Below are 15,416 nucleotides of genomic sequence, written 5' to 3'. Positions count from 1 at the left end.
GGTGCATTGAAATGGTTTATTTTTCGGATCTGAATTAATCTCATAAATGAAGGATGATATTTTCCTGCTTTCATCACTCTGTTTTCCTTGTGTTTTTTGCCTTTCATCTGTTGGTATAACAATTGGCACATGACAACGTCTCAATGTGGTTGGGGAACAGAAACAACTGCAAAATATAAGAGTATATATATGTTCTATAAATATTTTTTTTATTTTGGAAACAAATTAAGAAAATTATTCAATGAAAAATTTTATAATTATATATTTTCTCAAAAAAATCACAATAATAAAACTTTAAGTCCTTACTATTTGGATAGGTATACATGAATCTATTATTCATAAAATTTGTAAAAAAAATTATATGTTTAATTAAATTTAAAATATTAAATTATTTATTTATAATTTTCAATAAGATGTTATATATAGTCTTTATCGTTTCTAATCATTTTATTTTTTAATTATTTTTTAAAAGTGATATAGATAAATAATCGTCGATGGCGCTCAGCACCCTCGTCGCCTTCTCCTCCTCCGACGCTTCTACTACTCACACTCTCTCTGCCCTCACAAGCCCTCATCGCTCCTCCCCTTCGTCCTTCTTTCTCCTCCTCGTCTTCCTCTTCGCTTCCATCTCCCACCTCTCAAAGCCTAATCGACTCCCCGCTGCTCCTCGTCCTCTTCCGCCTCTATTTCCTCTCCGTCGCCCATCTTTCTCGCCCATCTCCAAGTTGATAAAGAGGAGAATGAATTCGACCAGAGAGGACCAATAGCAGAAGGAGACATCGATGAAGAAGCATAGGAGGAGGACGAGGACGATGAGGCCTCCGACCCCATTCTAGAGTTCTTTAGGTTTCGCTCCTCCTCCTCGGCCGAGGACCCGAAGTAGGAGGGCCGCCTCTCCCTCCAAAGGAACCGTCGCACGTCTTAGCAAGTCGCCAATATCGACTCCGCCGACCATGACCACAACGGCCTTGAGGACGAAGAACAAGCCCTCGAGCCACCGTTGCCGTCGCAACGCCGAAGATGGAGTCGTGCCGGCGATAGTGGGTGTCGTGAGGAGCCTCACATGCACAATAAAAAATAAAATAAAATAATTAATTATCCCTGACAGAAAACATTGGATCACCGTGTGACGATAGAGAGCGTAAAACTCAAAACGATAAAATCTCATTAAGGGAGTGAGACATTCTCACCTATGGGAGATCTTATACTCCCTAAAGAACGAATCCTGGTTTGTGGGAAGAAAGAACTCTTGTAACCTCCTCTTTAGTAGTAATCCATACAGTAAATATAACGACGATGCATCTCCTTGCACAAAATGTTCTCTCCTCATGATCACACACCACCATGCATCAACAATCAAGAGAGGGGTGACTCTCTTACTGAGAGGGTCACGACTGAGAGAAAGATAGGGAAAAGGAGGAAGAAGGCCAGTGGTTATAGGGTATAGCTTATGACTTATGAAGCCCCAAACTCTATTTATAGAGAGCTCCTATCATTAACCTTAATGGACATGTCTTAATGTGTATTGGATTCTCATCCAATAACTACTAGCTTAATAGATATTGGATCTTATGCGGTAACTACTCTAAGTTCTATTAGGTCTCACCTAATAGATCCATTAAAATACGGCTTTATTGGATATCTCATATCCAATCCTCCATTCGTTGAATTATCTACCATATGTGTGTGATCCTCTAAGCCCAACATTAAGCTGGCAGTGAGTTGCACCTATCAAAACTCATTCTGACTCAAAACTCCTTCTTACTTAATGAATTATTATATGTATAATAATTCACTTAATTTATCGACTATGAGTGTACTAGTCCATTACGTCATAGTCTTCAAATGGTATAAGGAATCTAATGTATTAGACCATCTACCCTCAATTACTATGTATTTATAGTCACTTATTCATCTAATTTCCTATATGGTATTATCAAGCCCGTACGGAATCCACTTGAGTCTCACTCCTATCGAATTCTCCCGAAAAACTCATTCTCTCTCAATCTGATTGACCATAGTTAAGAATTTGCTTGAGTGAAAATATATGAAATATTCCTCTCATGATACGGAGGGTGGACGATCCTTTGTTGACATACAATTATCTTTGTAAGGTTGACCGTCGTTCTCAATGACCGTTTGTATTATATCTGAAACTTTCAAACATATAAATCTAGTATTAAAGAATTAAATATTCAAATAACATATTATTGGTGTTTAAGTCTAAGGATCGAATACATAATTGAGATTACGGAATCAGTATCTAACGATAAGATATCATTAACCATTCAGGATTATGTAAACAAATCATTCAGTAAACTCATTCTCCAATTAGCGTATTTAGTCAAATACCACACAACCTCTCGTTGCCCCAGTCAGGTTTTAGAAAGATTAATATTTTATAAATGATTATTAAGCCCCTGACATCATAGAATTGAACTGGGTCAACGAGAGGCTGTGTGGTATCCCCATGGAAGCTTCTTACCCTATTAAGCCATCTCCCAACCCGTGCAGAAGAAGCCGCATCTTCGATGAGGACTGAAAGCTATTTGATGCTGCCAAAAGAAGATTAAGTTGCAGATTTGATAATTTACCTTCGTGCAGACCTTTGGACCACTTGTCATGTTTTAGGATACCACATTACTATATGAAATAAGATAACGAATATGGAATTAATGATGATTTGAATGTTAAATACTTGCTTGAGCTTTCTGAGCAACTTCTAGCAGATTATTTTGGTCCAAGACGAACAGACACTTGTAGAGTAGATAACTGAGAGAGGCAGCTGAAATAAAAGGTGTAATCACAAGTAGAAGAATAATCGTAGAAAGAGAATCTACACTTTGAAACACTTAATGATACGAAGAAGAATAATGGTAAGACTAAGGCATTTATAGTTCCAAACACCAAACGAGATCGATCATCCATCAACACCATATACACAAATTTCCATTCTTATCAGCAGAAGCTAGTGTGTTCCCCGGTCCACCATATGCGCATGAAAGAACTGGTGAAGAATGCCCCTCCAAAATGCTCAGCATGTTATTGTTTAGTCTTGACCATATATAGATAGATCCATCAGATGATCCCGCTGTGACACACTTCTCGTCAGGACTGATACACGACCTGCTCCAGTTTGATGCAACTCTGTTGCCATTGGCTCTGAACGTCCCACAAATTTCCAGTGTTCTCAAGTCAAATAGGTTGTGTAAATTGTCCCTTCCACTTGTCAGCAACAAGTTCCCGCTTTGGGATACGTAAATCGATGTGACTGCCTGCGAATGAGCAGCTACTTCGCCCACAACTTTTCCCATCCTGCTATCCCAGATCCGAAGGTTACCATCTACATGTCCGGAGCAGAAGGTAAGTCCATCCATGGTGTAAGAAAGCGAGTTGCAGTTGCTCTGGAAGATAATGGTATTGGTGCAGTAGCCTTTCACCAGATCCCAGACCTTCATGGTATGATCGTAAGCAGCGCTCACTAAATTGCGGCTGGAAACTTTGCTTGCATCAACAGCACATACTTTGTCAGTGTGGCCAGTGAGTGTATGTCGTACCCGACCGGAGCTAGTCTCCCATACATATAGGTTGTTTGAACTGCTGGCAGCAATGATAAATCTGTTGTCATGTGTGATAGCAAGATCAAGTAATGACCCAAGGCAACCATGAAGAGTGGAGCTTAGTGTCCCAGATTTTGTATCCCAGATCTTGACGGTCCGATCCTGGCCGCCACTAATCAGCTTATCCGAGTTGTTTTGGAACAAAATGGATCCGCACCCACCTTCATGAGCATGAAGTGTGTGCTTGCAAGACGATGGAACTGTTGATTCCACATGGTCCACATATCCAGCTTCCCTTTGGCGAACGATTCCATCAACTTGTTGTCGTGCAAGTTGTTCAATGCTGGACACCTTCAACTGTTGCATCATGTCCTCATACATTGCATTAACCTGCAAACATGATAAAATGTCAGGGATGATGTGAAAGATGCTTTAGTCTATAGCTAAATAGTTTTCAAGTGTTAATGACTTTGTTCCAAGTAAAACAAACACGATATTGATGACTTGGTTTCAGGAAAAAAAGGAAGATAATGAACTAATACTGGAAAGACCAAGTGAACTTAGAACTCACAAGGGCATGTGGAAATGGTATCAAACAGATATAAAACTAGTATTGGAAAAGATCAAGCGTTTAGGCATGGATAAGGCCCAAACTGTTTTACTAAGATACAAACTGATCAATTTCCCCAAATTAATGGTCTCCCATCAGCTTCTCTTGTATGAATCTTTTAGTATATTTACAAATGATTCACAATGCTGAATAAGACAATTTATCATGTCGTTGAAGATATTTAACTTTGTAAAAACCCAGTGAACTGCACAGAGTCATTCCATCAGCCCAACATGCAACTATATGAGAATAATCGCCATTGCTTGCCTGCCACTTTAAAAAGTTATCCTCCCAAAAGAAAAGAATTCCAATGCATCAACATCAAAGATGAGAAAAAACTTTGGTATTTGATGCATTTTAGGTCCTTTAGCTTGAAGCATTGTTGAAAAATTCAGTTAAGTTGATCCATGATTCAGTCGAGTCACATGTTTCAAAACAAAGTACCAAATTCACAGATGATTTATTAATTATTAATAACATAACCATTAAAGGAAGATGGACAAATTACTCGACAATTAGCATAAGAAGATCTCAGATTTCTTTCTTGGTCTATTTTAGGCAATTGCATCTTGAGCATTTCCAAAACTACCCACAGAGGAAAGAGTCGGGTTGAGTGAAAATACCTCATTGGGAGATAGGATTGAAATGTCACCATAAGAATAAAGGACATAATGAGTTCTTTGATATGGTATAAAGAAAACTCGAAACTGAACAAGCTTATACTGATACATTACTATATATAAAAGTGACACAGATTCCAGTTCGATACTAATTTCAGTATCCTATCAGACCAGATCCAATATACTAGCCAATATACCGTCATGTACCAATATCATCAAATAAAATATTAAAATTTCAACAAGACAGTTTTGTACTATATGAGCTATGACTTTCAATATCAGCATTTAATTGGACCAAAAAATTTATCACTGTACATACAGCTCCAACAAGTATTTAAATCCTTAGATGAACACAGAACAAGATATTATACTTCATATTGGTATAAATTCAATTATACAATTTTTTGAGGCACATTTGTAAAAAGAAAAATCCTATCGATATGAAGTAGACAACCATATGGAAACATTTCATAATTCATTGATAAATTAGAAGGAAAAAGAGTCACCATAAAGCTAGAAATCACTATTATAAGAATTGAAAGTACCTCATTTAGCTTTTCTGCAGAATTCATCTTCTCAAGCATCCAACGATCAATTAAATCCTTGTTCTCAGTCTCTGTTTTTTTCAGTTTCAATCTAATCTCCTCAAGTTGTGCTTTGAGTGACTGGTTTTCACTCATTAACAAATCCAAAGCTTTTGTCTTTTCATCTAGGTCCTGCTTAATTTGTAGGTTTTCTTCCCTGAAACATTTGTTTTTGTGAAATTAATATGACCATACTCATACAAATAGCACTTAGTTAAACATGTGTGATACTGGTTGTATAAAGGCAACCTTGCTAGTGAGATGTCATTTTGCAAATTATTAATTGATTCTTCTTTCTCTTGAACAAGGGCTTTTGATTCTCTGCATTCTGCAATTTCCACCACAAGCTGTTCAGATAACCGTGTGTGAGCTTTGTAACATTGTTGCAGTTCCAGCTCAAGGTTTTCAGCTTTTTCCTTCCACTCTAAGCCCTGCTAGATTTCAATGCTTTGTAACACAACAGACCATATATATATACACATAAATTTATATACATTAATGACCTGAGTGAAGATGATTTATGTTATTTTCAGTCATTCATCACTGAATGACCACTTTAGTCTAACATAACAACAACCAGAATTTGAATTTGAATTCAATCCATTAGATATGACTTCATTAAGAATAGAATGTGTCTAAAAGCAAATCAATAATGTCTGTTATGGGTGAAATACATGTGTTATAATGACTATTGGTTAAGTCTGAGTTTATTCTAAATGTTGGTTGGCCTTTTGTATGCATAATGTATTATGCACATATATGTCCATTTTACCCCAAATTATAACCTTAACATCCTACTAGCCATCCATCACCTTTCTGCATCCTTTCACTCTCTTCATTTCTCCTCCCTTTGTCTCTCTCCTCTCCCTCATTGTCACCAAATTCCCAATTTCATGATTTTATAATTCCCTGGAGTTAATTCTCTAACTTCTATTATTTTTGAAGTATCTGGCCTTCAGCTTAGTTATTCGGTTCGAGTGCTGAGGATCCTAAGTATGTCAGACATAAAAAGCCTGATCCAAGCGAAGCAAGTTTTACCAACAGAGCAAGGGTGGGAAAGACAATTCCTACATTGTCAGAATTCGGTGCAGGGATGAGAAAGAGGATTAAATTAAAAGTTGGGGAGAATTTGTAAATGGCAAATCTCACCCTGTTCCACCCAACTGTCACTGCTATCTTTTTTATTAAAACCATCATACCAAAGACATACAAGAGAAGGACACACTTAGCCTTAACCTCCCACAATTTCTTTTGGAGAGATGAGAACTCAATTGTATCTTGATATGATAGAAGAAAATCCAATATGAGGATACAACCAATGAAAAAATTTTCATCTGAAACTCAGTTGAAATTCACCACCATCTTGTCAGAATCCGAAACATAGAAGACCCCGTCACACCTCCAATAGCACAGACACTAATTAAGGATTGGACACAGTTTAGTGGCAAACCAGTATGACATGATCCTTATATATGCTACAAAAAATAAAAATTAAATCCTTATTAAGCCGACTCATCCTTTTTAGGGCTCTACAATTCCTGGTGTCGCCTAGCGGGCATGTCTGGCTAAATGCAAATGTTATAGCTGTCATATAAGCCTAATTTTTTCATGCTTGCACATGATGGTTGAAATTTTGGATAGGTTTATATAAACTTTATTCAGAATGGTTTCTATGTAGTTTCAAAGGTATTCATGCAAGATTGTAACTTTACGAGGTAATTTATGAAATAACTTGTGGTTGGAGTGGCATGTAAAAGAATTACAGTCTCATTCTCTGGTGACTTAGATCCTTGAGCCATGTCAATCTAGATCAAACTACACAAACCATTCCAAGGATCAATGACACTGCTCATTCTCTGGTGACTTAGATCCTTGGCCACAATGGCGATTCTTTATGACAATTAATTCGGATATAATAACAAGATAAGGCCAGTCCCAGATTTTCACAACAGTTTAACTAATTGACTATGCTTTTATTTCAAAGCATACTCAAGATAAAATTTTATGGTATGTGTGCTTCGTTGACGATAATGATTTTGACTAATCAGAGTCTAGCTAGCATTGACCATCGACCATCAAAACAACTTAGGAACTAGGGTTTTGAATAAAAAGACTAAGACAAAATGTATCAAACATATGAAGTGAAAATTTAGCAATACGACAAGAATAATTAAGTCATACTCTATGGTTAATTAGGATGGATAAAAATTTTCAAAAGTATTTAAGTTTTAGGGGTGTTGAATTAAGAGCACAGGGGAGATGGATTAAGGAAGAATCAATTTCCGATATAGCCTCCAGACAGCACCAGTCATCGAAGACGAAATCAAATCGCATGTTGTGTAAATTTCATCTATTTACAGAGAGTATAATCCAATTCCTCCGTGTTAATAGGCACAAACCTAACAATGGTCGTTCTCCCGTGGTGTAGATCCTGTTCTAGGATTATCAACAAGCACCGGAAGTCCCACTATTACATCAATAGAGGGTTGCCATTGCCCCCGATTCCATGGTGCAGTCTCGACGTACCTGGGCGACGAGGGGTCTGGAGAGGGCGTTGATGGCCGGAGCGTGGGCGCCTTCCTCGAGCAAATGCCGCTTTCGGAGCGCCACGATGGCGCGCTTGATCGCCGCCGTCCCGATCTCTTCCGAGCTCCTGGAGATCCAAGAAAACACAAATCAAAATCCAGCAAGCAAACAGCTGCCCCAACACAAGGACGATTGGAGGGGGAAGTGATTGGAGCTTCCATACATGTCTCCGAATCGAGGCCTCAAGAGCAAATCAAGGGGTCTGGGGGCATCGAATCGATCGATGTTCCTCCTCTTCACCCGAATCGACAATCGATGGGGAGGAAGTGAAGGCAGAGCTGTTTCTCAGATGACTACGGGTTTTACTGGGAAGAAAGAGGAAGCCGAAAGCAACCCGAACCCGGTTTGTCGGCTGATGTTGATGCGGTCGTCTCTGGTTCGGTCCGTTGCAGAACCGATTCATCGAAGAAAAACCAAACCCGCTGGGAGCCAACATTTTTAATTTATATTCAAAATAATATGCATATTATTTATCTATTTTATCCATAAATAATGTAGATATTTTTTGTATCTAAAATAATATGTATGAATAAATATTTATATCTAAAATTTTATTTACAGGTTCAGCTAATTAATGACCTGAGGATGATGCATGAACCTGAAATGGTACATAAATATAGTCGGCAACCAACTATGATGCCATGCCATTGACAGTAGCAGGGAAGAAGGTTGACGATCAGGAAAACCAAAGTGCCAATGGTTGGCAGTGAAAAAGGAAAGAGTACCAAATCATGAGGAACCATCACATGTGGCTTGACATTAATACATTTACTTGACAATTTACAGAAAAGACAATTTAGATATAGCTAAAACAGCTAGCTGGTGTCATATCATCATCCTAAAAGAATTATACCTTCTGATTGAAATATCAGTTGCAGAAATTGATTGCAACTTAAAGGGACTAACTTCACTTCTAACACTAAGAAAAAAGGAAAACCTATACATTCTTATCATTGGTTGCCACAAAAGAAAACATCATGAGCAATTCCACTAAGAAACTGGTTAATTATCATCAGAAGGAAAAAAAATTGTCCGATCATTAACCAAGAGCTACAATCATTCATCAACTAGGATTTACTTTCAACATCCATCTAATGCATATAAACATCCACAGACAGATTATATGATTGATAAACATAAAAAAATGTACACAACCCCAATCAAAGCGCATGTATGAATTTTGCAAAGAGGTGAAAAGTTCATCCAGCCCAGATCCTATCCAATCTGTCAACACTCTTCCGTCCTCTGTCCAGTTGATCAATGTTCTTCCTAGACTTATCAAAACAATCTAAACTCCTCCTAGACTTCTCCATTTGGTCAAATGATATCTTTAATTTTTCCAAATTTTCCACATTTGTAGTCCTCTGATCTTTGCTTCTTGACTTCTCTGTACTTTGCCTAGATTTTTCTCTTCGATCAATGCTCTTCCTTGATGGTTCAAAGCAATCAGTGCTCTTCCTAGGAGGTTCAAACTGTTCTGCACTTTTTCTCCAGGTGCTCCTCTGAGAAGGTGATTTCTCAACTGTAGATATAAACTTCTTGATGTGTTTAAGGTATTCTGGAAAAAGCTCCAAGTCACAATGCTTTCCTCCTTTTAGCCAAAGAGGTTCATACTTCTCATTACACAATTCCCATAGCTTCTTACCATGAGAAAAATCCACAACTTCATCAGATGTTCCCTGCAGATAAAAAATAAATAAGAGATTCATGACTGAAATCACACTCTGAGAAAATTAAGGCAAAGATTTGGAGAAATCTGTGGTAGGATCTATCCATGGTGCAGAAAAATGCAATAGCTTGTGTAGACTCTTATAAAAGTAAATCAATAATTGCTGAGAGGAAACTATTTATGCACCTTTCTCAGAAATTTTGTATACTTCATTTTGTTGAAAATTTTGTCCTTTTGTTCTCTTACCAACAAAAAGAGACATCAAATTGTGTATTCAAGGAAGGCTAACACCTAGAGTAGACCAGAGTCTGGCACCATCAACAAATTCAAGAAAACAAATGTTTGTAGAACTATTTGTGAAGCTTCACTTTGAAACTTTAGTTGTCATAAAGAAATTTGAGAAGACAAAGAAAGCTGTCCAGTGCTGACTCATGTATTGTTTCGAGGGAGATGAATGGAAGATGCAAGTATAAGCATGTTGAAAGTTGAAACTACTGAATGTGACACGAACACACCATGTCATAAACAATTATTATACAGAGATAAAGATGTCTAATGCTGTCACATGTATGGGATTGTGGGAACATGAAAGTTTAAACATGTTAAAGCTACTTGATATGATAGATAGCATCTGCTCCATATGACATTATAAAGCAGTTGGCAGAACAATCATGTCCATATCGGGAAACTAAATGGCTTATTAATTCAAAGTGAGCCATAAGATACTGTGAATAAGCATTACATGTACATTTCATGTAAAGCAGTTGACATTATAAAGCAGTTGGCAGAACAATCATGTCCATATCGGGAAACTAAATGGCTTATTAATTCAAAGTGAGCCATAAGATACTGTGAATAAGCATTACATGTACATTTCATTAGATTTCTCCGTTCCTTTTCTGTTTCATTGGTTATTGTTAAGTCCATATGTCAGTTCTTTTCAAGTAATGTACATATTTGGATCAGATATAAAGAAATAATTGCAAGTTAATCTCAGAAAGAGACAGTACCACGTGACATTTACAAAATCAATATACAGTGTAAGGGAGTGTAAAGGCATATATACTCACATGAATTACTAGCACAGGACAATTAACCAATGATATCTTGTCAATGTTCTGGAAATAGAATGATGAGTAAGAAAAAATTAATATATGCAAAGGAACCATGAAAAGAAAGAAAAAGAAGCATTTAGATGAAAACTAACCTTGTAGATGTCAAACCAGTATGTGCGTTTTACAGGATACATCACTCTTAAACCTGATAGTATAGGACTATGCAGCATGATAGCACGAAAATGAGGTAAACGGGCAGCCAAGTCCACAGTTGGTCCACTTCCCACAGATTGGCCATAGAGGATAATTTCTTCCTCCTTAGCACCATAGTTCTCTATGAGGCACTTATAAGCGGTCTCTATATCAGCATAGGTGTTTTGCTCAGTTGGCTGCAAGAGTGAAAATTAAATTTACTTATTTTGGACCTATTATCATCCTACCAATCACAATTTGTAAAGCAAGAAAATGTCATCGAGCAGATCTAAGGAGATTAGTATCTAACCTTTCCGGATGATTGACCATAGCCAGAATAGTCATACCTGCAAGCATATGAAAGCCTCAGATGATTTTTGCATTTTTCCTGCAACTGCTTAAATTTTATCATGTGACATTAAACACATTCTGCTTATCCAACTGGAACAAGAAGGGAAGGTATATACAAACAACAGAAAACCTAATATGCTCAGCTGTGGTTCTCAAACTGAACAGTTTGAAATGAAGCAAGATCTCAATTTCTCACACTAAGATCTCAATAATTGAACTAACCGTGAAAGTATAAAGATAGTTTACATATGACCTTAAAAAGACAGGGATGACATTTTGTCTTCAAAGGAAAAAAGAAGGTTCATGCTCCGATAACTGATCTTATGGATTAACAAAGCTTTTGATGTCATCCCAACAATTGAGCTGTATCTTAAATCTTAATTACAAGATTCTAATACAAAATTGATAGCCCCATATCAGCAATCAAAGAACAAAGAAGATACAGTGCTGTGAGACATGGCTACTGTGTTACACCAGGAATTCATCAGCTTTCTGTTTTTCCAAATCTAATCCCCTTCATAGAAAGTATTATCATGATGCTTAATAAAAAATGATTCACATATGTTATTTCATCAGTTAGCATAAAGAATTAGCTATAACATACAAATAGTAATTAATCCATCCATTTCTGTATAAATAGATATATGCCAGATGTATCTGAATATCTTACAACAGTAAACCATGTTTTCATTAGTCAAGTCCCTCTTCATTGACACAAAGCTTTTCTTCTACTCTTTCATCTATATTGTCATACGATTTCAAAAGATTCTCATTATATGTCATTATAAACAGTTCAACACATCTTATTCATGTTTCTTAGCTACTTATTTAAGGCAATGTATGACCGATAAAAAGATAAACTCATTGGCAAGGATGTGATGATCTCAGTGCAAAAGGCTTCTGTGATACTGGGATTAGGTTAATTAGAGGTAATGCATGCAGTTGATAGTAACGCATCCCAATAGGGTGAGGGAAAGAATACCTTTTTGAGGCCAAGTCTGTAAATAAGCTCATCCCAACAAGATGATGCCTCATATGCTTATACGAAGATGTGCTTATTAATATGCAAGAAATGACCATCCCTTTACAAGCCATGTGAAGGATATTCATTTTGACTATCAATTTATCATCTTCAAAACCAATAATTTGGTATTGAATAACATGCTACAAAACCATATATGCAGGAGCAGAGCCATGCCATTCATGCAAAGCGGACATTCATGGAAGTATACATTTAATTGGTTACCACATGGTCCACATCTGTAATTCTTATTTTAAAAGTGTTTTCAATTAACATAAAATTATGAGCATATGTTCCTAATTATAAAAAGATAAAAAAGAACTTTGCAACAATCATGATTTCCTCATGCCCTGCAATGATTTCTTACACAGATATTTTGAACTAAAACTAATAGTCTATTCTGTTAAATCAAACATTTGTAAAGAAGCTTATGCAAGTACATGAGGTAGTTGATGCCTTCAGGTATATGGCACATACTGTGTGTACACACATGAGTAGAGAATGACACGTGAGAGAATGGCTTTGTTCTGGCATATAGTGTTATTCCAAATAAAAAAGACAAATGTAGAAATCAATAGTTGGTCTGTAAAAGAGAAAAAGAATACACACTTAGTAATTGATCATTGATTTAATCAGTAGGTGCAACTTATGCATTGTACTGATAAATATGTGCAGATATTCATCCTCACTAAATTAAAGATATAATTAACAGAATCTAACCTAGCTTTAAATGTATCCAAGAGTGCTGAGTATATCTTCAGGTCTATAATTCAGCTCTGCTGAGAAAGGAATGTTAATCAAGCCACAGGAGCATAGGAATGGGAAGAAGGGAAGGCAAGTTACCCTTCTTGCTACCATTCATCAGGTGTAATATGACAAATTCATTTGGTTAAATCAAAGTGTGAGTAGCATGGTGGCACATATCCAATTAGTAGGCTAAAACCTTTTTCTAAATAACCAAGCACTCACACAAGATGTCATTCTACTAGTCTTTTGCAATGGAACAATCTCCAGATTGCCTCATTGAATCAAGTTATCTTAATTTTAATGTACAAAGGAGAAGAGTTGAGAAAGGTATATTTGTCACAAGAGAGAGCTCAAAAAGCAACCAAGAGCAATACCGAAAAAGTAGCAGCATGCCTCAAGAGACATGCTTAAATGTGAAATCCCAAGATGATGCTAGACAAAATAGCTCTTGGCTTTCATTTCATCCTAAATTTCAAGCAACAGCAAAGTCAATACCATTGAACTACATGTAGACTAGAATAGAGCATCGTTCATGTAATAAAGAAAGTCATGGCGGCTGCCTTGGCATGTTAGAAATTTGGCAACCATTAAACTCTAGTTTACATGGCTGCTTCCTGAAGGCCCAACCAGAAGAGAATGAGAAGGGAAAAGAAATAGATGATTGCATGAACAAAAGAAAAGAAATTTACAAAAGAGATTCACTTTAGTGATTCTAGGGGTTCTGATATGTCTGTGCCCCTATTCAGGGCTGTATCATTAGGGACTATGTTATGTAGAAGTATTTGTAGATTTAGAGTTGAACTGTTTAAGTTATTTTATTATAACTATAATAAGAGCTAAGTACAACCAAATGGGTAGTAACGGACGATAATTATGGGTTGTATTCACAATCTTATTGTTTGTATTAATGGACACCTCAATAATCGGATATACAACATGACCTGCTTTCATGGTGTTCAGCATAATTTCAGCGACTTTAAATACTAATATTCACATGAAAGGCCTTCTGATCAAAATGAACTGAAATTGCCCTTCACACATTAATCTTGAAGTCCAATGACAGTCACGGAAGATGCAAATTTACCCAGAATTCAACTTACTATTCTTATTCGACCCCAAAAATCTATAATACTAGCTTAAACCACACCGCCGTCCTAGATTAGTAGCTGGTAGAAGAAAAGCATCAAAATTTTATCGCATCAAACCCATCTTAGATCTATAACACTTGCAAAAGTGTAAAATTTCCTACTCGATTAACTTAAAGATTCCTTACGAAGCCCAATAAAGAAAAGTGCCCCCGAGGATGTTCGGAATCGAAGCAAGGAACCATTTTTCGCAATCAATCAGGAACCGAGAACCTTCTCAGCCATCAAAACCCGAGCTTCTAAAGCCAAATTCAACCGGAAAGAGGAATGAGGGCGAAACAGGAAGGGACAAAAGAGAATCGCGTGGAGTACCCCAACAGGTTAACCCGGAGGTGGATGCTAAGCTCGAGGAAGAGCTCGTACATCTGGCCGAGATCGGCAGCGTTGCCGTGGGAGTAGAGGACCGTGAACGCGGCCATGGGGTTGCGGACGTAGAGGGCGACGATCTCCGTGCCCCGGCGGGTGGGGAGTCGGAGCACCTCCACGTTCTCGCGGTGGGGGTAGCGGCTGAGCCGGACCACCCCGGACTCGGGCTCCGTCACCACCTCGTAGGACGGCGGCGAAGGCGGGAAGAAGGCCAGCTTCGCCGCCACAGACGACGTCACTCCGCCCATCGCCCCCCCCCTCCAAATTCCCCTGCTATCTCTCTCTCTCTCTCTCTCTCTCTCTCTCTCTCTTCCCAGAGTGAGTGCGGTGGTGAGTGCGTCGCCGTGAAAGAGAGAGTACTTCGGAGGGGAATACCGTTTAATATTCTTGGAGGGGGTAATGTGCAAATAAGCCCTTAATCTGTCTGTATTGTGCAAAATACCCTTCTCTACTGTAATAATAATATTCATATTAGTCCATAAAGTTTCCATAAATATATCATCTACCCCCAACAATTACATAGAATATGATCATTTGTCGCCTTTGTTGCCATTATCAATTTTGTATACTTGTATGTTGTAGCATCAAAATTAAAATTATTAATAATGGTGAATACTAATAATTGATGGAATTTAATATGTGGACATCCAAACATCATGTTCCCACTAATCTATACTAATTTAGAGTACGTGACAATGTTATCGATAATATTTGACGGTTTAGTCAACTTCTTATGTTACTTATCTAACAATATCTTAGAATAATTTTCATGAATTTATTTTTTTTAACTTTGTCGATGATTATTATAACCCTCTATAAAAAAAAGAGAAGGAAGAAGAACATTATATATAGAAAAGATCACTTTTGGCAAGCATCAAAGTTGAGGGGTGTTCCTGCATTTATCCCATAC

The 15,416-nt window shown here is 37.3% G+C and overlaps 2 protein-coding genes across 4 annotated transcripts; both read right to left on the bottom strand.

Moving 5' to 3' along the window:
- Positions 1-2,786: 2,786 nt before the first annotated feature.
- Positions 2,787-8,279, bottom strand: LOC103996008 (autophagy-related protein 16-like). The gene is made up of 5 exons (XM_065080602.1): positions 8,124-8,279; positions 7,901-8,027; positions 5,624-5,805; positions 5,336-5,531; positions 2,787-3,950 (listed from the first exon to the last, which is right to left on the bottom strand). Coding segments are annotated over exons 1-5 (1,530 nt in total). The 5' UTR covers positions 8,126-8,279; the 3' UTR covers positions 2,787-2,927.
- Positions 8,280-8,938: 659 nt separating this feature from the next.
- On the bottom strand, positions 8,939-14,846 carry LOC135588465 (uncharacterized). 3 transcript variants are annotated; one of them, XM_065080599.1, is made up of 5 exons: positions 14,453-14,846; positions 11,187-11,223; positions 10,837-11,073; positions 10,700-10,747; positions 8,939-9,639 (listed from the first exon to the last, which is right to left on the bottom strand). In XM_065080599.1, exons 1-5 carry the CDS (start codon positions 14,752-14,754, stop codon positions 9,160-9,162), a joined length of 1,104 nt encoding a protein of 367 aa, XP_064936671.1. In that variant the 5' UTR covers positions 14,755-14,846; the 3' UTR covers positions 8,939-9,159. The 3 variants fall into 3 exon arrangements, with proteins under 3 accessions (XP_064936671.1, XP_064936673.1, XP_064936672.1); XM_065080601.1 differs by having other exon boundaries at positions 14,504-14,839; XM_065080600.1 differs by lacking the exon at positions 10,700-10,747 and having other exon boundaries at positions 14,453-14,838.
- Positions 14,847-15,416: the final 570 nt, after the last annotated feature.

Source organism: Musa acuminata, chromosome BXJ1-8 (genome assembly GCF_036884655.1).
Source record: "Musa acuminata AAA Group cultivar baxijiao chromosome BXJ1-8, Cavendish_Baxijiao_AAA, whole genome shotgun sequence".
NCBI classification, from domain to species: domain Eukaryota; kingdom Viridiplantae; phylum Streptophyta; class Magnoliopsida; order Zingiberales; family Musaceae; genus Musa; species Musa acuminata.
This window is presented reverse-complemented; position numbering and strand designations above follow the sequence as displayed.

Coding starts and splice junctions, on each gene's coding strand:
- LOC103996008 (XM_065080602.1), bottom strand. Junction 5,532..5,623: donor AATGACATCTCACTAGCAAG/GTTGCCTTTATA, acceptor CAAATGTTTCAG/GGAAGAAAACCTACAAATTA. Junction 3,951..5,335: donor CTGCAGAAAAGCTAAATGAG/GTACTTTCAATT, acceptor TCATGTTTGCAG/GTTAATGCAATGTATGAGGA.
- LOC135588465 (XM_065080599.1), bottom strand. CDS start 14,754: ATGGGCGGAGTGACGTCGTCTGTGGCGGCGAAGCTGGCCTTCTTCCCG. Junction 11,224..14,452: donor CTCCGGGTTAACCTGTTGGG/GTACTCCACGCG, acceptor ATATGCTTGCAG/GTATGACTATTCTGGCTATG. Junction 9,640..10,699: donor GTCCTGTGCTAGTAATTCAT/GTGAGTATATAT, acceptor TTTTATCTGCAG/GGAACATCTGATGAAGTTGT.